We start from the raw sequence: 21488 nt of genomic DNA on the forward strand, positions 1-21488 counted from the left end.
GTAAAAATGTACCATTTTGGTGAGCAATATTAGTAGTAGGGGACACAAGGAGTGGGAGCAATGAGTATATGGGAATTCTTTGTACCTTCCTGGGAATTTTTATGTAAACCTAAAACTGTTCTAAAAAATAAAGGTTTAAAATGTAGGGCACCTCAGTTTTCAAACTGTTCAATTGTTCCCACCAATATGCACCACTGTATCATATATATAATGACATATATTCAAGAAATTATAAGAAAAGGAAAAAGAAGCTACATTTACATAGTTTATTTGCTTCAGGCATTAGCAAAACATTTCTCATTTAGAATGCTAATATGTAAGATTTGTTTTTATTACCAAATATTTTAAGAAATTTGTTAACTAAATTTTACAGCAAAATGAATAAGAATTAAGTCAATAGACAAGTCTCCAGCTTAACTACTTCAAAAGAAGATGCCAATTTCCTAGATGTAATATGAATGTTGATTTTGAAATGAGGCTGTTGAATTCCCATGAATGTCCTTAAGGAAATTACAGTGTAGCAGATACATTTATGATTTAGTTTATCTGAAATAAGATGCTAATATTATATTTTTACTAAAAGCATAATATCTGGGTGATAAATACTAAACCCAATATCAGAGTCAAGACAGCCTGTTACCTTTATGACTGGTTGCTCTGGACCAAAAAAAAAACTTAAATCAGAGTTTCAAATAGCTATAAAAAAAGAGAAAAAATGGCAATTTTAGAGTTACACTAAGAAATCAATTATATTTTTCTATTAGACCTACCCATGTGACAAGACATAGCGGTTTTGTATCTCACAACAGCCTGTTTTAACTGCTAACTCACTTATCACAGTCCAGAGCAGCCATGCCTCAACACTGGCATTGTTTCTCATGCTTTTGAAACAATTTCTCTCATCACTGTTTTCAATGGCTTACTTCAGTGTATTCTGTAGCAGTAATCTGGGAATCTGTAATATTTACCATGTACCCAATCTCCCTAACTCTACTATGTGCAGGAACCTTATGTTTAAGACTTCTTAGTGTTTCCCCTAGTAAAGCATGAGGATCACTCATCACAACAGAGCCATGAAATAATATGAAGAAATAAGAACCTCACAGTTATGAATAAAGAGGTTTGGAAAGTCTGAGGTAGGGTATCATATATTTAAAAGACTTCTCAAAGACACAATGATAACAGCATAGGAAATCATTTTAAAAGTGGGATAATTTATTCTTAGACAAAATATATTTTATTTGGGTTTTAAATAAATAGAACTTCTTGTATCTGGCTTTTCATTCTTCAAAGTAGAAATGATTTTACAGATATTATATTATGCTCACAAAAATCTTTTTATGATCATCCTATCACCATATTTTTAATGTCTTAAAAAGAAATTCAGATTATGTTTCAACACAGCAAATGTTCAAAATGTTATTCAATGACCTTTTAAATGTCTGTTCAACTTAAAATTATATGACATAAATCATGTAAAGTATAGTAATATCAATATCAGAAAAAAATTTCTAAGCATAATTATTTTTCTATGTTGATAGCTATTTTATTTATTTTTAAGATAGCCACTGAAAAATCCTGACCTGCATGCTCAGTCATGTCCGACTCTTTGCAACCTCAGGGACTATATAGCCCGCCAGGCTCCTCTGTCCATAGATCATTGTAATACAAACTATAGCTAAGGCTCTAATAGATTAAGATAAGGATTTGTTTCTGTATTTAGTAAAATTATAATGGAAATAAATTACAAAGTATAGAAAACTATGCTAGTGAATAAGGGTCTCAGCCTCTTAGTAGCCTATTCTGGAATCTGCAGATACATCAAACAATATCATTAAAAGAATGAAAGTATAAGCCACAAGCGTGGGAAGATAATTGAAATGTGAAAACAAAAGACTTATATCCATAATATGTAAAGAACTTCCACAAATCAAACAGAAAAAAAACAATCAAAAAAGAAAAAACAAGCATAATACTTGAATAGGCACTTCATAGAAGAGACTATCCAAATGGCCAAAAGGCAAATGGTAAGTTACATAACCTCACTGGTAATCAAGAAATGCAAATTAAGACAATGACATACCGTTATGCCCCTGATCAGATGGTTAATGTTAATAGAATGAAATTGTCAGCTGTTAGTTAGAATGTAAACAACAAATGCTCTCACACTTTACTGGTGAAAGTATAGACATGCACCCTACTTTGGAAACTGGTATCATCTACTAAAATTGAAATGCACATATCCTATGACTCAGTAATAAATAATTTAATTCTTAGGTATGAGAAATGCATATATGCACCAAGAGCCAAGAGACATATGTTCACGGCACCGTTCTACATAGTATCTCCAAAAATTAAATGATCTAAATGTCCATAAATAGTAGAATGCATGACAAATGAATGAACACTAAGCCATAATAAAAATGAATAAACCAAAGCTACAGTCAAAAACGTTTTGAATCCCACTAACACACTGTTGAGCAACTGATCAAGACACATATACCTCCTGTATGACTTCATTTATAAAAAATTCAAAAACAGGCAGGACACCCAATGTAAGAAGACAGACTAGAGATCCTTTTGGGAAGAAGGGAGAGAGTAGTAACTGGGAGTGAGGACAAAGTGGGTTTCTGGAGCACTAGCTAAATTAACGGTTACACAGATGTTTCTCTGTGATAAACTATTGAGTTGTACACTTGCATTTCTGTTTTAACATTTATAAATATTTGTGTTATACTTTATTAAAAATATTTTTAAAAAACTAATTGATATTCTCATCTATCAGCCAGCTGCAAATTAAATAGGAACAGAAAGCCATTGCCATCAATAAACAGATTTGAACTTAGACATTTTCTGTATTTGCTTCATTTTTCCTAAAGCATGTATACAATTTAACATCTAAGAAAAGAAAAATCCGAAGCCTAATTCCAGGGTTGTGTTAATTCACATAGTACCTTTGAGTACCATATTTTAAATAAGCATTTAATAAAGTATATATCTTTAATATTCATTTCCAGTGCTTATACATTAACTAATTATAATGTACATATCCTGTTATATTCTTTGTTGGGAGGCTAAGGAGCAAATTAACATTACAGTGTTCTGAATTTCCCTCAGTATCTTTTATATTTTCACTGACTTCAAGCTTACGCTTCAAACTTATTTTTAATATTAGGTGAATGAAAGATGACATTAAAAGTAACAAGATGTAAAGTTTTAGCAGTTTTCTGTCATCAGGAAATTAAAGAAAAATCAATTACAGTATGAAGAAAAATCAGTCATCACATTTTTATACAAACAATTGTGTTTAAGTGCAGTAACAAAAGTACGTTGAATTTAACTTCAAGAATCAAAAGTTTTCTGTAGGGCATGGCCAGAAAGGCGACTTCCCCCTCACTCATCAGGCACCCCATGTTCATGGGCAACCGGGTGCTAAACCATTCGTAGATGACCTGCTTCTGGGTCGGGGTTTCGTTCATAGCAGAGCAGCTCCCTCGCTGCGATCTATTGAAAGTCAGCCCTCAACACAAGGGTTTGTAAAAATAAGATAAAAGTAGAATATAAAAAAGAAGAAAAAATGGAAAAAAAAAAAAAGTTTTCTGTAAAATCAAAGTTTTACCACCACCATTACTGCACAGCCAGAAGCTGGGTCTGTCCTTGGACTCACCTAGAAATCACATTCCAACCATGGGCCCTGGTGGACTAGACCCAGCTATCCCAGGCCTGTGACTTGAGCAGGCTCTTTGGCTTCAGTAAGGCCTGCTCAGTTTTCCCTGGATGCAGCACTAACACAATCAAGTTCCTAACAGCATCGCTTTATGTGACAGGGTCATATAATATAAAACATTCTGGATGTTTTTCATACACTAGAGAAACAAAATTTTTAGAGTGCCAAAATTCAAACATTTACACTAAAATCTTTTTGTTAAATTGATCCTTGCTCCAGAAATATGAGTCCAAATTATTCCACATCTCCATAGACACACACTCCAATTTACAATATAAAACCTCTGGAAGCCCACAGAGGAACCTGATGCTTCCTCACACTCCTCCTCTAACCCATACCTCTTTGGAAGCTGAATTTTTAATCATTTTAAAGCACTTGTAGGCATGCATTCAAAAGAATTTCTTGGAAATCTTTCCAAGTAAAATAAATATTTCTTAAGTAGTCAGAAATTTTCTTTGAAGCTTTCAGAATAGTAATCACATATATTCACACTATGCTGACTATCAAAGCCCAAATCAAGGGAATGGTGTTCATAACATGGTTTCAGTCTTAGCATGTAGCTGAGTACTAAATTATCAAGGCATTTAAACTGACTGTGGGATAGGACTAAAAGCAGATTATTAGTCCTGAAGAAATTGAAAAAAAAAAAAAGTGAAATCTAGGAAGTTCTACTGCTTAGAGATCACCAGAGTGCCAAACATTTGTCCCTCATAAAACACATCTTAGGTCTCAATATCAATAAAGATACTCAGATGGTTGGGGGAGGAAGGAATAGGTGGCATCCAAAAACAGTGGCTGACACAACAGAGAGAGACTCTGGCTCACCTGACTTATTGCCAAGTTTCACCAAATAAAGAGGCAGGACTCTCTTAAGATCAATGGCTCTTGATCCTTGCTGGATATTAAATCACCTGGGTACTTTTTTAAAAATACCAGTGCCTAGAGAAACACCCAAAATTAAGTAAATAAAAGTCTTTGAGCATCAATATTTTTTAAGAGCTCTTTATGTGACTCTAACATGTAACAAGATTTGACAAGCAATATTCTAGAGTCTGTCTAATTTTAAATGGCATATAAATTACCTAAGGTTGCCGTTAATGCATGGATTCCTATTCAATAGGTCTAGGAATGAGTATCAGATTCTGAATTTCTAAGCTCAGATGTGATGCTAATATTGCTGGCTCATGAACCACACTTTGAATAGCAAAGTATCTAGAACAGTGGATCTCAATCTTGGCTTTGAATCATCTAAGGTACTTTTAAAAATACCTATGCCCCACCCACAGAGATTCTGATCAGTATGGGGTTTGGCCATCAAAATGTTTTTAAAATTCCTGGGTTTTAAAGGTGAAAGCCACTGTTCTAGAAAAACTGACCTAATGTATCCAGCTAAGAGCAAAAAAGAATAAAACGACAGAAGCAGAGGGAACAAGCTTATTTTTGTTTGCTTAATAATCACTTCTAAGATAATGTGAATATATTCCCTCCAATATTAGAAGAGAATGAAAACTCAAAGTATCCATGAAAGCTAATCCCAACAGATATTCCATTCTTAGAGTTTACGAGGGAGCCTCTCCTAACTACACAGATGGAGCTGGAAAAAGAGAAATCTACCCACCTTTGTCTTTATCATACTCCCAGACCCCACTTCATGAAGCAAAAAACCCTAAAAATGTGGGAGACACTTTCATACCTCCACTCTCTGCCCACTAATTCAGAGATGACCATCCTTCCAACATGCTACTGTAGGAGACTCAGAGTATTTTTCTTTATATACTCCCCACTATCAATCAATCTACCTTTGACATAAGTACAATATATCTGGGGAATTTTAATGCCCATAACTATACACAACAATGGAGACAAACAGCACGCTGAGGGCACTGTCTTTGTAAGCACTCTTAGGATAAAGCTGGACATATATAGTATGGATATCTTTGCCAAGTAAAAAATCTGGGAGCCTGTAAAAATACTACAAATCAATAGAAAGTCAAATAATCTTGATGGTCCAAAAGAAGATCATACCTCTGAAAATTATCTGCTTCAGAATCAAAAGAAAATGTCCAGAAATAACGGAGACTATCAAAGGACTAAAAACACAGGCTCTCAAGCAAGAAAAGTGTTCGTCGTTGAGTGGTGTTTCACGCTTTGCAACCCCATGGACTGTAGCCTGTCAGGCTCCTCTGTCCATGGGATTCTCCAGGCAGGAATATTGGGGTGGGGACTTCCCTGATGGTCCAGTGGTTAAGAATACGCCTGCCAACTCTGCTGGGACACGGGTTAGATCCCTGGTCCAGGAAGATTCCACATGCTGCAGAGCAATTAAGCTTGTGAGCCACAGCGAAGAGTAGCCCTCACTGACTCAATCAGAGAAAGGCCACAAAGCAAGGAAGACCCAGTGCAGCCAAAACTAAAATAATTTTTTTTTTTCTTTAAAAAGAATACTGCTGTGGGTTGCCATTCCCTTATCCAGGGGATCTTCCCAATCCAAGGATCAAACCTGGGTTTCCTGCATTCTAGGCAGATTCTTTACTATCTCAGCCACCGGCGAAGCTCATCAAGCAGGAAAACCAAAATCTAGGAAAGGACAGGAGGAAATGTAAAGAAAAATCGCATGAGATAAGAAATTAACTCAAGAAAACCAAAAATACAACAGCAAAATCAAAACCCCTAATAGAAGTAGTAAAATGCAGAACTGATACTGCAGATAATCAAATGAATAATGAGAGACTAACTTCAAGCTACAAAAAAAGGACAAAGAGCAGATATCATAAATCCAAGATGCAGATGTATTAATAATTCACAAAGAAGAGACCAAAGTAAGTGGAACAAAATCAGAAAAGACAAGAAAATGTTCTCTAAATGGAATACATCAGTGTGTGCAGACTGTAAAGGCGTTTTAATATATTCACCATTAGGCCTATCTTAGCAAGTTTTCTTAAATAAGAGAATGCAAAAAAAATAAACAAATAAAAACTATAAGCATTCAAGCTTAAAATAAATAAATTTAAAAAATGAAAAAATAGAGAGACTAAAAACTTCTCTGCAACACTTAGCAAAACCAGGTATTGAATAAAGCAGTGCCTATAGAGTATTAAAAGTAAAATTGTTACCCTAAACTTAATATGCTAACTTAACCTCATATTTGAATACAATCTGACGGGGGAAGGTGGGTTTGAGGAAGTTGGAAGGATAGATGACAAGAATAATCCAGTTGAGAAGAAGAAATCAACTAGATTATAAATTGTGTAAATTTCCAGGTGGGAGGGAATAGGAAATAAACATAATTGAAAACTCCCATATTGTTAAATTGGAAAAAACATAGTTGCAGATATAGGTATATGTTTATGTTTATATGGGAGGGAAGGTGAGTGAATTCTTTCTGGTGACATATTTTCCTTTTGAAGTAGAAAGCGGCTGCTAAGTGACTGTGAAAAAGGAGGTGTTAGAGAAGGAAGGAGATTGAAAAATAATTATTACAAAAATTGAAAAAATGCAATAGAATTGGGAGAAAGTGTTGAAGGTTCATGGTTACTAACATTTTTTTTTTTTTTTGTCACACCTGTGCTGACCATGGATCAAACCCAGCTTGGCAGTGAAAGCGCTGAGTTCTAACCACTGGGCCACTGGGGAATTCCCACTTGAGTAATGAATTTAAATTGCTACAATTTGCCTGTTGAATGACTACAACTTGCAGAGCATGCCTACCAGGGGAAGTAGGCACATGGAGGAACCCCAACATAAATATGGTTTTTAAGGTAGAGGTGAAGGTATGGATAAAACTAAAACAGGGAACCTAAGGTAATTTGGAATATTAGCAAAAGTACTACTAAAATTGGCCATGAAATCAGAGTAGGATAAGGAAATAAATGTAACATGGATAGAAAAAAAGGAGAGAGGCCAAGTAGTTGAACAAGCAAATGAGAGAAGCTGTGGTCAGAGAGCAAAATGAATGCATTAGTGACTTCAGAGGAGGCATGACGTGACCACAGCTGAGTAAGTGAACAAGGAGCAGTGAAGGAGGTCACAGGAAGTGGGACGGTCAGACAACTGAAAGTCAAGTTCTTAATTATGTCATATACACAGACTCTCATGGCACTCAGGAATTGTTAGTAACTTCCATATCACTGGGCTTTGATATTCTGTATACAGTTGACCCATGAACAATGTGAGAATTAGGGGAACTGACCTTCCTCCCAGTTGAAAATTCATATATAATTTATGGTCACTCATATCTGGTTCCATATCCATGGATTCAACCAACCACGAACAATGTAGTGCTGTGGTATTTACTATTGAAAAAAAAATTCATGTACAAGTAGACACTCTAACTTCAAATCTGTATTGTTCAAAGGTCAACTGTATACTTTCAAAGGAATAACATTTAAAATAGAAATTTCACATCTTAACAGTGAAATTTGGAGAGCATCAACAGTAGTTTAAATGGGAACTTGATAAAGACATTTCTGTCTGGATTTTCAAACTACTTAGAGCAAGCACTATTATTTGTATAAATTATTAAGAATTAATACAATAAATTCTACTACTTAAGTGTATTTCCTCAATCACAAATCTAATTCTCACCTTCACAAAACAGATGCACAAGAGAAAAAGATGAAACATTCTCTCTCCCACTTTTCCCCAATCTGCCCAACATCTTTTATAAAGGTATAAACAATTTTATAAGTATGAAGCATTACTGCTAATTATGGATTGTCTAAACAAGTATAATATTACACTGATAAATTTAATTAGAACAAAGAGGAAGATTCTTACCAAAGGAAGGTGACTCCCTTCCATCCTCTAGTCCTGAATCTCTCTCTCTGTCTCTCTTTCTGTGTTTATGACCACGATGCCTGTGACGTCGATGGCTTTTTCTTCCTCCCAGGGGCACATGAACGCCAATAAATAGTGTCCGATGACCTTTATCAGAAGTAAATACACAAATTAAACTCTGAGTTATTCCAAGGCACAGAAGATGATTATTTACTTGTTATTGGAAACCCAATACAATTCAATCCATCAAATGGTTCTTGAGTATTTATGATGTGATAAGCTTGCAGCTTAGCACTGTACTTTGGTACATAGGTCTATCAAACATCTACACTACTAAGTATTTGGTTATACAGTATTTTATAACCACCATTATTTTATTAACTATCACAATAATCCCCTGTGTCTATTCCCCATAATTTATATTTTTTTCATTAAAAAAATTTTGTTCTATTTTCTCCCTGCACTTAACTAACCAGTTATTTTACCAGTTCACTTCCCTTCACAGTTAAGTGTGTGAAACGATCATTATCTCTAATTAAAACAGATTTCACCAAGATCCTAGTAATGTCAAATCCTGTGAAATTTTTAGGCTCTGCTGTTTCTATCTGTGGCACTTGATACTATTGACCATTCTTTTCTCTATGATTTAACTTTCTCTAGGTCATCCTCCTCCTTTATTTTTCTTTTTTTGCTCAAATTAGTTTCCTTTTCTGGCTCTCCTTCTATTTATTCATTCAAGATTGGGATCCCCAGGATTTGACACCAATTCTCTCTTACACTGTAGACTTATATAACAATCTATTAGACATATTCACCTAGACATCCTGCCCATAGGCATGTTAAATTCCATGGGACTCATCCTTTACTTTGTCTCCCAAGTATCATGTATCCAACACCTATCTCAGTAAATGCAAGATCTGTCCAGTCATCTCAAAGCACATCCAGTTTGTAACCAGGTCCTCTTTTACATCTCATTAATTCATTCTCTCTTCAATATCTCTGGTGTCACTGTCTTAATTTGGACCCTCATCTCTCACCAGGACTATTAGAGCATTCTCCATAGCATGTTCTTCTCTAATTCCAATCTTGTCCCATTCTGAATACTGATGCCATTTTTTCCCAAAATGCAAATCTGACTACATTACTCCCCTGTTTTAGACTCATTGATTGCTTTCTGTTGCCTAAAGGATAAAGCTTTTAGTATCTATAAAGCCAAACAATAGTTGACATCTGCCTATTTCTCTAGGCTTCCACTCTGCCACACACACGATAAGGCAGCATGTATCCTTTTATTCCTAAATTGCCAGGTGTTCTAAAGTCTCTCTTTCACTTAATGTTGGTACTGTTCTTCCAATTGTATGAAATATCTGTCTTTCCTGATGAATACCTAACTCATCTCCCACGTCTTAGTTCAAGGATTATGCCATGTATGAAACTTTTCATACTCCCTCAGTCTAAATATACATGGCCGTTTTTCCCCTTAGGATTCTCTGGTGCTTAATCATATACATCAAAGCACTTGATTGTAGTTGTTTACTTATAAGTAGTTTTCTTAGGAATCTTGTCTGGGGAAGGTCCATGTGTCAGTATCTTTGTCACCTGACACAGTGCCTAGCATGTAACAGATGCCTAGCAAATGTTTACTGAAATGAACAACTTACTGAATGGTATTGTGATGGGTATCAGGGATGCAAATACACATAAGACATTATTTTATTCTTACAAATCAGCTGGTTTCAGCCTTCTCCAACTTATATAAAAAACTAGCATTCACAAGTATGGTATATTGCTCTGAATGTACATATTAGAATCAATTTGAAGATGTGAACCCACCCCCTCAAAAAGACATGATTTAATCTATATACTGAAAAAATTGAAAATTTCCAACATCATTATTTTAACAGAAGTGGAACAATCTAAAATACACTCAGAAAAACTTTAAAGAAAAATAACCAGCATTATTTACAATTGCCAAGATATGAAAGCAACCTGTATCCATCAGCAGATGAATGGATAAAGGTGTGACATATATCTGTGTGTGTGTGTGTTCAGTCACTTCAGTCATGTCCAATTCTTTTCAACCCTGTGGACTGTAGCCTGCTAGGCTCCTCTGTCCATGGGATTCTCCAAGTAAGAATACTGGAGTGGGTTTCCATGCCCTCCTCCAGAGGATCTTCCCGACTAAGGGATCAAAGACTCCTCGCATGCATCTCCTATATTACAGGTTAATTTCTTATTGCAGAGCCATCAGGGATGCCCTGTGTATGTATATGTATACACACACACACAATTAAATACTACTTAGCCATTAAAAAAAGAATGAAATTTTGCCATTTGCAACAACATGGATGGATCTGGAAGGCATTGTGCTAAGTGAAATAAGTCAGACAGAGAAAGACAAATACTGTAAGATATCTCTTATATGTGGAAACTAAAATACAATAAACTAGTGAATACAATGAAAAAAGAAGCAGATTCACAGATATAGAGAACAAACTAGCAGTTACCAATGGTGGGGGAATATAGAAGAGAGGGAGTGGAAGCTACAAACTATTGGACATAAGATAGGCTAAAAGATATATTGGACAACACAGGGAATATAGCCAATATTTTGTAATAACTGTAAATGGACTGTAACCTTTAAAACATATAAAAATAAAATTTTAATGAATTAATTAAAAGGAAAATAACAAAAACCTTTTGAGGAAGCTCTAGGAAGGAGAACTTACCTTACAAGATAACAGGACATACCATAAAGTTAAATATTTAAAATAAGTCACAAACATTGGCATTTAACATTAATAATTTTGAATTACTTGGCCATCACTACATTGTAATCCTCTATGCTAGTAAGTTGAAGGCTATTAACCATGAAGAAGGTATAAAGCAACAAAGATTGAGACTTGCATAAAACTAACACTAAAGAGTTACAGAAAAAAATCAAAGACTTAAGAAACAATAAAAAAAATGAAGAGTGAATTTCCAATTAAATTAAACATGGGAGATTAAACACTTGCTTCTTACCACAGGAAAAGCTTCTGGGTGCTAAAAATGTTCTTTCATGATAGAAGTTTTTGCTTTAAAAATATTTGTTAAACTTTCTACATAAGCTTTGTGCACTTTTCCATATGTATGTTTCAGCTCACAATTTTAAAAATTTTAAAAGAAACCAAAGAAAAGAGTTTTAAGAAGGTGAGAGTTACCACCTTATATGCTATAAAGGAGTCAAACAAAATTGACTAAAAATTAGCTATTACATTTGGAAATTAATGTTTATCTGTAACTTTCTTGAGAGCAGTTCCAGTGGATAGGGAAATGAATAAAAGTTGTAAGTTTAGATAGTGATTATTTCCTAGAGCTAAGCCTTAAAGGTTGTAAAGGTTTCTGCTGCTGCTGCCAAGTCACTTCAGTCGTGTCTGACTCTGTGCAACCCCATAGACAGCAGCCTACCGGACTCCGCCATCCCTGGGATTCTCCAGGCAAGAACCCTGGAGTTGGTTGCCATTTCCTTCTCCAGTGCATGAAAGTGAAACGTGAAAAGTGAAAGTGAAGTCACTCAGTCGTGTCTGACTCTTTGTGATCCCATGGACTGCAGCCTACCAGGCTCCTCCATCCATGGGATTTTCCAGGCAAGAGTACTGGAGTGGGTTGCCACTGCCTTCTTCTAACAATTGTTAATGAAGAAAGCCATTACCAGACAGTCCATGGGGTCACAAAGAGTTGGACACGACTGAGAAACTGAACTGAACTGAACTGATTACCAGACAGACAAAGATAAGGAGAATCGTGGACCTGACCGGCCAGTCCACAGGGCGTGGTTGAGGGTAATGAATATTGCCTTTGTTTGTAGAATGTGAATATCATGGGCAATTTCCAGAAGTAACATCCTAAGAAGTTGCCAAATCAAGGCTGAAATAAACAATCTGAAACTATATCCAAATATATCCAGATAAAAAGAGGATGCCAAGACACAGAGCTGACCTAATGTCTTTAGGTCAGAAAAGAAAGAACACTCTGAAGGAATTTCCTGACACAGAATCCTACAGAGCTGGTTAAAAAGAAGACTCATTTGGGTTTTTCACTATTAGTGTAATTGATGGATTATATGGTAAGCTTAGGCTTACCTTCGTTAGAAACTATCAGACTATCTTCCAAAGTAGTTGTACCATTTTGCATTCCAATGAGCAAAGAATGAGAGATCCTGTTGCACCACATCCTTGCCAACATTTGATGATGCCAATGCTTTGGATTTTAGCAATTCTAATAGATGTGTGCTGCTGCTGCTGCTGCTAAGTCGCTTCAGTCGTGTCCGACTCTGTGCGACCCCATAGACGGTAGCCCACCAGGCTCCCCCATCCCTGGGATTCTCCAGGCAAGAACACTGGAGTGGGTTGCCATTTCCTTCTCCAATGCGTGAAAGTGAGACGTGAAAGTGAAGTCGCTCAGTCGTGTTCGACTCTTAGCGACCCCATGGACTGCAGCCCACCAGGCTCCTCCATCCATGGGATTTTCCAGGCAAGAGTACTGTAATGGTATCTAATTGCTTTAACTTGCAATTCCCTAATGACATATGATGTTGAGCATCTTTTTATATGTTATTTACCATCTATATATCTTCTCTGCTGAGATTTCTCTTCAGATCCTTTCCTATTTTGTAATTGGGTTATTTTCTTATTGTTGAATTTTAAGAATTTTTTGTATATTTGGGGTAACAGTCCTTTATCAGTTATCTTCTGCAAGTGTATTCTCCTGTCTACAGTTGTCTTTTCAATCCCGTAACAGTGGTTTTCACAGAGTAGGAGTTTTCATTCTAAAGAAGTCTAATTTATCGAAATTTTTTCATGCATTGTGCTTTTTGTTGTTGCATATAAGAAGTCACCTCCAAGCTCAAGGTCACCTAGATTTTCTCCTATGTTATCTTCTAGAAGTTATATAACTTTTTTTACATTTAGGTAAATGATCCATTTGGTGTTAATTTTTGTGAAAGGTGTAAGGTCGTGTCTAGATCCTAATCTAAGTGCTAATTTATTCACTAGCCATTTGACACTATGAGTTGAAAACTAATGCCCATGCAAAAGCATGCACACAAATTGTTATAGCAGCTTTATCTATAATCATCAAAAACCGGGAAACAACCAAGATGTCCTTTACTAGGTGAATGAATAAACAAACTGTGGTACATCCATGCAGTGGAGTATCAACAACAACAAAGACACAGAGGAAACTAAGATTCATATTGCTGAGTGAAAGAAGTCAGTGAAAAGGCAACATACTCTAAGATGCTAACCTGTATATGACATTCTGGAAATGGTAAAACCACAGAGACAGCTAAAAATGTCAGAGATTCCAGGGGTTCAAGGAGCGGGATTAGGGATGAAGAGGTGGAGTATCAGGCATTTTTACAGAAGTGACAGTATCCTGGATGATACTGTAATTATGTATACGTAATATTGTACACTTGCCAAAACCCACAGAAATATACAAAACAAAGAGTAAATCCAAATGTCAACTATGGGGTTTAGTTAATAATAGTCTATTGATATTGCTTTATCATTTGTGACAAATGTTGGGGCTTCCCTGGTGGCTCAGACAGTAAAGCGTCTGCCTGCAATGCAGGAGACCTGGGTTCGATTCCTGGGTCAGGAAGATCCCCTGGAGAAGGAAATGGCAATCACTCCAGCACTCTTGCCTGGAAAATCCCATGGACAGAGGAGCCTGATAGGCTATAGTCCATAGGGTCACAAAGAGTCAGACATGACTGAGCGACTTCACTTTCTAATGCAAAATGTTAATAATAGGAAAACTGTGTGCAGGGGAGAGAAAGAGCATATGGGAACTCTGTATTTTCTGTATAATCTCCCCAGACCTTAAACTGCTCTGAAAAGTAGTCTTTTAATTTTTTAAAAAATTATGTTCTCACGGTCATATATTTTAGGAAAGTTTGTAAATATAAAACACCTTCATAATGGGGGGCATTGTGTATCTAGAAACATTTTGGGGAAACTAAGAGGAAATAGGAGCTTCCCTGGTGGCTCAGTGGTAAAGAATCCATATGCCAATGCAAGAGGCACAGGTTCAATTCCTAGTAGGGAAGATCCCCAGGAGAGGGATATAGCAACCCACTCCAGTATTCTTGCTTGGAAAATCCCACAGACAGAGGAGCCTGGCAGGCTGCAGTCCATGGGGCTACAAAAAGAGCTGGACATGACTTAGCAACTAAACAACAATAACAAGAGGAAATAGAGTTGGAGATACATTTAGGTTGGGTTTAAAGGAACATGTTTATGTGATTCACAATCACTTCCAGATATGAGTAAATTATTAGTTAGCTATCCTGACTATCCTAAAGTAGGAATAATTCCCAGTGGCCTATACTCATTGTGCTACATTGTGACACGAATGTTCAGGGCTGAAATGGTGCCATAATATCAAGAGGTATCATAATCTGCCTAGTATTGGAAGCATGTGGGCAGTGGAAAAGAAGCATGGATTCAACTGCATAGAGTCAGAGTTAGTCTTTGGAAAATTCTTCCAAATCTTTCAGGTTGTATATGCAAGAAGCTTCATAGAAGTTTTAAACTTTAAGACAACCCTGAAAATTTTCATAAAATTGTAAGTTGTAAAGATGAAAGAAATCTTTCTAGACTATCACTAGTAAAAATTAAACTTTAATTAATCATAATAAAGACTGATTTAACTTTCCATATTCTCAACAGAAAATAATGTTTTAAAATCTTTGACATTAAAGTTCAAGAATGCTGGAAGAAAAGTATTACAGATGTGTGTTGTTGCTGTTGTTCAGTCACTAAGCCATGTCCGACTCTTTGCAACTCCATGAACTACAACATGCCAGGCTTTCCTATCACTCTCTCTCAGAGTTTGCTCAAACTGATGTCCATTGAGCAGAGGTATGTCAGTCAGTTTTTAAAAATATGCCGTTTCTCCAAATGTTATGATTTTGCACTGCTTATCAGTTTCCAAATAAGTGTTATGATTTTTCTCATTATAAATAAATATTCACCTTTGTATGTAATCTGAATTCAAATTCTGAATTCTTTCTCTTAGAGAATCCTCAAAATTGCTTAAGCTTAAGGTCACATAAAGCCTCAATCTGCCCCTAATACAACCTTTATGTGAGCAGCTCCCAATTTTCTATCTCCAGCTCAAACTTCTTTCCCAAATTCCAAACAAGCATATCCAACTGCTTACCTGATACCTCCACTGCATGTCTAAAAGACATCTCAAGATCAACATGTTCACGACTAAACTCCTAATCTATCCCAACACAACTCCCCAGATAAACTGCTCCCCCAAAATCTTGTCTATCTCAGTTGATGACTAAACATTTTTCAAGTTGCTCAGAAGAACAAAAACTTTGGAATCATTTTTGACTTCTCTTCTTAAGCTTACAACCAAACCTATCGGAAAAAATGTTGGGACAACTTTCAAAATATATCCAAATTTTGTCTGCTTATTATTTCATTTCACTGCTCTGGTCAGGCCACATGACACCCAACCTGAATTACTGCATTAGCCTCCAGACAGGTCTTCTTGAATCTACCTTTAACCCCTACAATCTGTTCTAAATGCAGCAGCTAATGTAGCTCTCTTAAAAGGCAGGTTAGATTATGTCATTCCTCAGCTAAATCTTCTGCTAACCTGTTTCACTCAGAGAAAAGGCCAAGGTTTCTCTAATGCTCTATGAGGCCCTCTGAGATCCGCATGTCCCCTGAGATTTCCCCATTCCTGTCAGCTCTTCCATCGCCTCCCCTGCTGATTTCCCCATCACTCCACTCCAGCCACACTGGCTTCCTTGGCATCCTCACTGCCACCAGGAACTTTCTATACTAAGTTATTTACATAAGCATAATAAATGTTTAGTGTTGAATTTCTAGTTTCTTCTGAAAGTTTTTAAATTTCAGAAGAGCAGAGATCTCTAATTTGATCACTGATGTATCCCAAGTATCTAGAATGGTGCTCGATAGTTTCTAATGCTTAAAAAATTTTTATTGCACATATAAATATTTTCATGGAGATGATATTTTTAGTAAAATACATAGATAACAGACATAATGATGCATTATGCTACTAAACACACTAAAAAACAAGAATAGAAACAAAGCTAATGGCCACAAATTTCAGTGCAATGATACTGAAATTGCCACAATTTATGGCTATGAAATAGAGAAAATATTGTCTGTATGGTTAGAGAATTATACACCAAATAAACTGAAACCTAGGTTAAAGGGTAAACTTTGGAAGTTAAAGATTGCCTAAAAAGATAGACCATTCAGGTATGACCTAAATCAAATCCCTTATGATTATACAGTGGAAGTGAGAAATAGATTTAAGGGCCTAGATCTGATAGACAGAGTGCCTGATGAACTATGGACTGAGGTTCGTGACATTGTACAGGAGACAGGGATCAAGACCATCCCCATGGAAAAGAAATGCCAAAAAGCAAAATGGCTGTCTGGGGAGGCCTTACAAATAGCTGTGAAAAGAAGAGAAGTGAAAAGCAAAGGAGAAAAGGAAAGATATAAGCATCTGAATGCAGAGTTCCAAAGAATAGCAAGAAGAGATAAGAAAGCTTTCCTCAGCGATCAATGCAAAGAAATACAGGAAAACAACTGAATGGGAAAGACTAGAGATCTCTTGAAGAAAACTAGAGATACTAAGGGAACTTTTCATGCAAAGATGGGCTCGATAAAAGACAGAAATGGTATGAACCTAACAGAAGCAAGAAGATATTAAGAAGAGGTAGCAAGAATACACAGAAGAACTGTACAAAAAGGATCTTCAAGACCCAGATAATCACGATGGTATGATCACTCACCTAGAGCCAGACATCCTGGAATGTGAAGTCAAGTGGGCCTTAGAAAGCATCACTATGAACAAAGCTAGTGGAGGTGATGGAAATCAGTTGAGCTATTTCAAATCCTGAAAGATGATGCTGTGGAAGTGCTGCACTCAATATGCCAGCAAATTTGGAAAACTCAGCAGTGGCCACAGGACTGGAAAAGGTCAGTTTTCATTCCAATTCCCAAGAAAGGAAATGCCAAAGAATGCTCGAACTACTGCACAATTGCACTCATCTCACATGCTACAAAAGTAATGCTCAAAATTCTCCAAGCCAGGCTTCAGCAATACGTGAACCGTGAACTTCCAGATGTTCAAGCTGGTTTTAGAAAAGGCGGAGGAACCAGAAATCAAATTGCCAACATCTGCTGGATCATGGAAAAAGCAAGAGAGTTCCAGAAGAACATCTATTTCTGCTTTATTGACTATGCCAAAGCCTTTGATTGTGTGGATGACAATAAACTGTGGAGAATTCTGAAAGAGATGGGAATTCCAGACCACCTGACCTGCCTCTTGATAAACCTATGTACAGGTCAGGAAGCAACAGTTAGAACTGGACATGGAAAAACAGACTGGTTCCAAATAGCAAAAGGAGTACGTCAAGGCTGTATATTGTCACTCCGCTTATTTAACTTCTATGCAGAGTACATCATGAGAAACGCTGGGCTGGAAGAAGCACAAGCTGGAATCAAGATTGCTGGGAGAAATATCAATAACCTCAGATATGCAGATGATACCACTCTTATGGCAGAAAGTGAAGAGGAACTAAAAAGCCTCTTGATGAAAGTGAAAGAGGAGAGTGAAAAAGTTGGCTTAAAGCTCAACATTCAGAGAACTAAGATCATGGCACCTGGTCACATCACTTCATGGCAAATAGACGGGGAAACAGTGGAAACAGTGTCAGACTTTATTTTTGGGGCTCCAAAATCACTGCAGATGGTGATTGCAGCCATGAAATTAAAAGATGCTTACTCCTTGGAAGGAAAGTTATGACCAACCTAGATAGCATATTGAAAAGCAGAGACATTACTTTGCCAACAAAGGGTCTGTCTAGTCAAGGCTTTGGTTTTTCCTGTGGTCATGTATGAATGTGAGAGTTGGACTGTGAAGAAAGCTGAGCGCCGAAGAATTGATGCTTTTGAACTGTGGTATTGGAGAAGACTCTTGAGAGTCCCTTGGACTGCGAGGAGATCCAACCAGTCCATTCTAAAGGAGATCAGCCCTGGGTGTTCTTTGGAAGGACTGATGCTGAAGCTGAAACTCCAATACTTTGGCCACCTCATGGCAAGGAGTTGACTCATTGAAAAAGACTCTGATGCTGGGAGGGATTGGGGGCAGGAGGAGAAGGGGACAACAGAGGATGAGATGGCTGGATGGCATCACTGACTCGATGGACATGAGTTTGAGTGAACTCCGGGAGATGGTGATGGACAGGGAGGCCTGGCGTTCGGCATTCATGGGGTCGCAAAGAGTTGGACAGGACTGAGCGACTGAACTGAACTGTAAAAAATAGAGACCTTCAAAGAGATATAGACACTTATCTCCCATATTTATATGTTTAGATTTCAAAAGATAATAAAAGTTCCAGAGCTACTGGTTTGTATTCCAAAGGGTTTAAACTGGGGACCTTCCCTTTATCTTCCCTGAGATTTGTTTACATAAGGTAGAAAAGATTTATCTGCCTCTCAAGATGGAAAAAGACTGTTATATAGTAGTTCCTATATAAATTTCCAGATTCATAATTTTGGGGCTCCCCTTCTATGCATATTACCATCTGGTTCTCATCTCATTATGCTGAAGGGGAAGAATAGGGTGTGAAGAACAAATGTGGTTACTGCTGTTAAATAATAATAGTCCTCCTTTGATACAGAAACGTTGTGCTTGATTTTAGGATGAATTAAATAATATATGTATTAAAAATTTATCAATAGATTTAGGAGATTTTCTACAAAAATTATATGAGATAATATAACTGGTATAAAATACTGAACATGTTGCCTATCACCTGGTAGACACGAGTTAGTTCCCTCCCCTCTTCATGTTACTCACTCTCAATGGCTTAAAGAAAGATGAAGACAAATTTTCTGTCTTACTTCATTGTCTTCCAGCTTTTCGATATATTGCCAACTTTTCTAATCCTAACTATATAAAGCCTGGCCTAAGAAATTAGAGAAACACCTTAGACTCTGTAGAAAAACATATACAAGTAACATTTCCAGGTTAATGTTATCATAAAATTTTCCTACAATATTATATTCAAAATTTAATATTAGAAGATAAAGAATTCAAGAAACTTAGTGATAAATGACATGGTTCTGAAATGACTTATTAAACATGACTAGACTTATTTTTCAAGATTAGATACAGAACAATTTTTATTTTATTATAAAGTCCAGAATTTTATTCAGATTCATTTCGATATTTGGCAAAACTAATACAATATTGTAAAGTTTAAAAATAAAATTTTAAAAAAAGGAACTGTTTCAAATGAGCATTTCTTAAATTCATCAAAATGGTCAATAAGAATTAATTTTACATAATGTTAAGAAACCCAATTTAATAAAAATTTAGATATGAATATATTTTAAAGAAGTGAGAATGCAACACTGCTATTAAAAGAAATAAGCACTGAACACAAGAATTCATTTGAAATTTACTTGTATGTCAGCTGAGGAAATATAGTTTCCCCATTAGAAAAACAAAGGGTTCATTAAAGGTAATACTGCTTTCTGAACACAAATCTTGTTAACAAATCCTGGATTTCTGACCCTTATATTGTGGGGAACTATCTTATTGAGCAGGTCCAGAATTATTGTAAATATTTTCATTATGTAGGAAATACCAGTAGTGAAACAACACTTTATGTGTCTGTGGTCATAGTATACTGAGTGTTTACAAAATGCTTTGAGAAAAGAGATGCATTTGGGGATGGAAAGGAATCCTACTACGATTCATAATAATACTAATTAACTACTCTGCTTTATTTAGCTGGCAGGAAAGGGGTCAAGCTATCTGCTCTTGAAGAGAACTGTGTGTTTTTTCCGTGAAATGAAGTCGAATATATAACACAGCTGGTGCATAATTACTGAGTTGCTACAGCCACTTATTTAGACATGCCAATCATGGGAAAAGGTCAAGTACATTAAGCTGAATAAGCATGTGATCTTTAATTCCATGGGTACTCTAACAGAGTCAGAAAACACAACAAGCCATCATTTATCATAACATATCAAAGAGCTGTAAGTCCAACAGAAATTCTCTTCTGAGATTAGAGCTATAGAGAGCAAGAAAAGAAACCAGGAGGGTGTTGAGTGAGTGTGTGTGTGTACATTGCAAAGAGATACTATTAGGCTACTTACTGCACTGTTGTTTCTCATGCTATTTTGCTGAAAGAATTAAAAAGTCACACCAATGCTGGTCATAGTTACCTGACGCTAGGACCGTATATATAATGATTACAAAACAAAAGACCACGTGACTGTGACTATTCTATACAGAAAATAAAAATCTTGAAAGTGCTAAAGTTGTTCATCAAAGAAATCACAGTTTGAGGTTTACTAGTTTAGAAGATACTGTGGAATATTTTAAAATATAGTATTTCTTATAAGTTTATAATACTATCTTGATTGTATTTATCAAGTTTTTGATAGTTGTTATCAAAACATAACAACTAAATTACTTTGTACCTTGAGATATCAATGTTAGCTTTTATCTTGGAAGATATAAGCCTCAATATTTCTTGAATAAATGAATGAATCCTAATAACATGTATTTTCTAAGAAAAAAAAAAAGAGAATTTCTCATCTTGATAGATTCTAAGACAGCCTGATGTTGGATGTTTAGGGTGCTCAAAGGGAATCTAGTCAAAATCAGTCAAGAAACAGGAATAATAAGAAATGCTTATATGATATGATCCCTGCACTTAAAAAAAAAGATAGTCATCCAATTGTTCAAAAATCAAATGCCAGAAAAGCAAATAGCAATCAATGAAACAAATAAAAAGTAGAAAAAAACCCTTTATTAAAGCTAATATTCTTGTGTTGTATCAAGCAGTAAATGCTGTAGGAGTTCACAAGAGAGTGAAATCAAAGGTAACCTGAGCAATCAAGGAAAGTTTCATGGAAAA

General features: G+C 36.1%; 1 protein-coding gene across 8 annotated transcripts in view; it reads right to left on the reverse strand.

The window, feature by feature from the left end:
* SLC4A10 (solute carrier family 4 member 10) overlaps positions 1-21488 on the reverse strand; it is a 343111-nt gene that overhangs the window by 171728 nt on the left and 149895 nt on the right. For all 8 annotated transcript variants that reach the window (XM_025001558.2, XM_059874452.1, XM_025001569.2 and 5 more), the window contains 1 exon segment: positions 8504-8650. In XM_025001558.2, coding sequence (XP_024857326.1) covers positions 8504-8650 — 147 coding nt within the window.

This window comes from Bos taurus, chromosome 2, assembly GCF_002263795.3.
Source record: "Bos taurus isolate L1 Dominette 01449 registration number 42190680 breed Hereford chromosome 2, ARS-UCD2.0, whole genome shotgun sequence".
NCBI lineage: Eukaryota > Metazoa > Chordata > Mammalia > Artiodactyla > Bovidae > Bos > Bos taurus.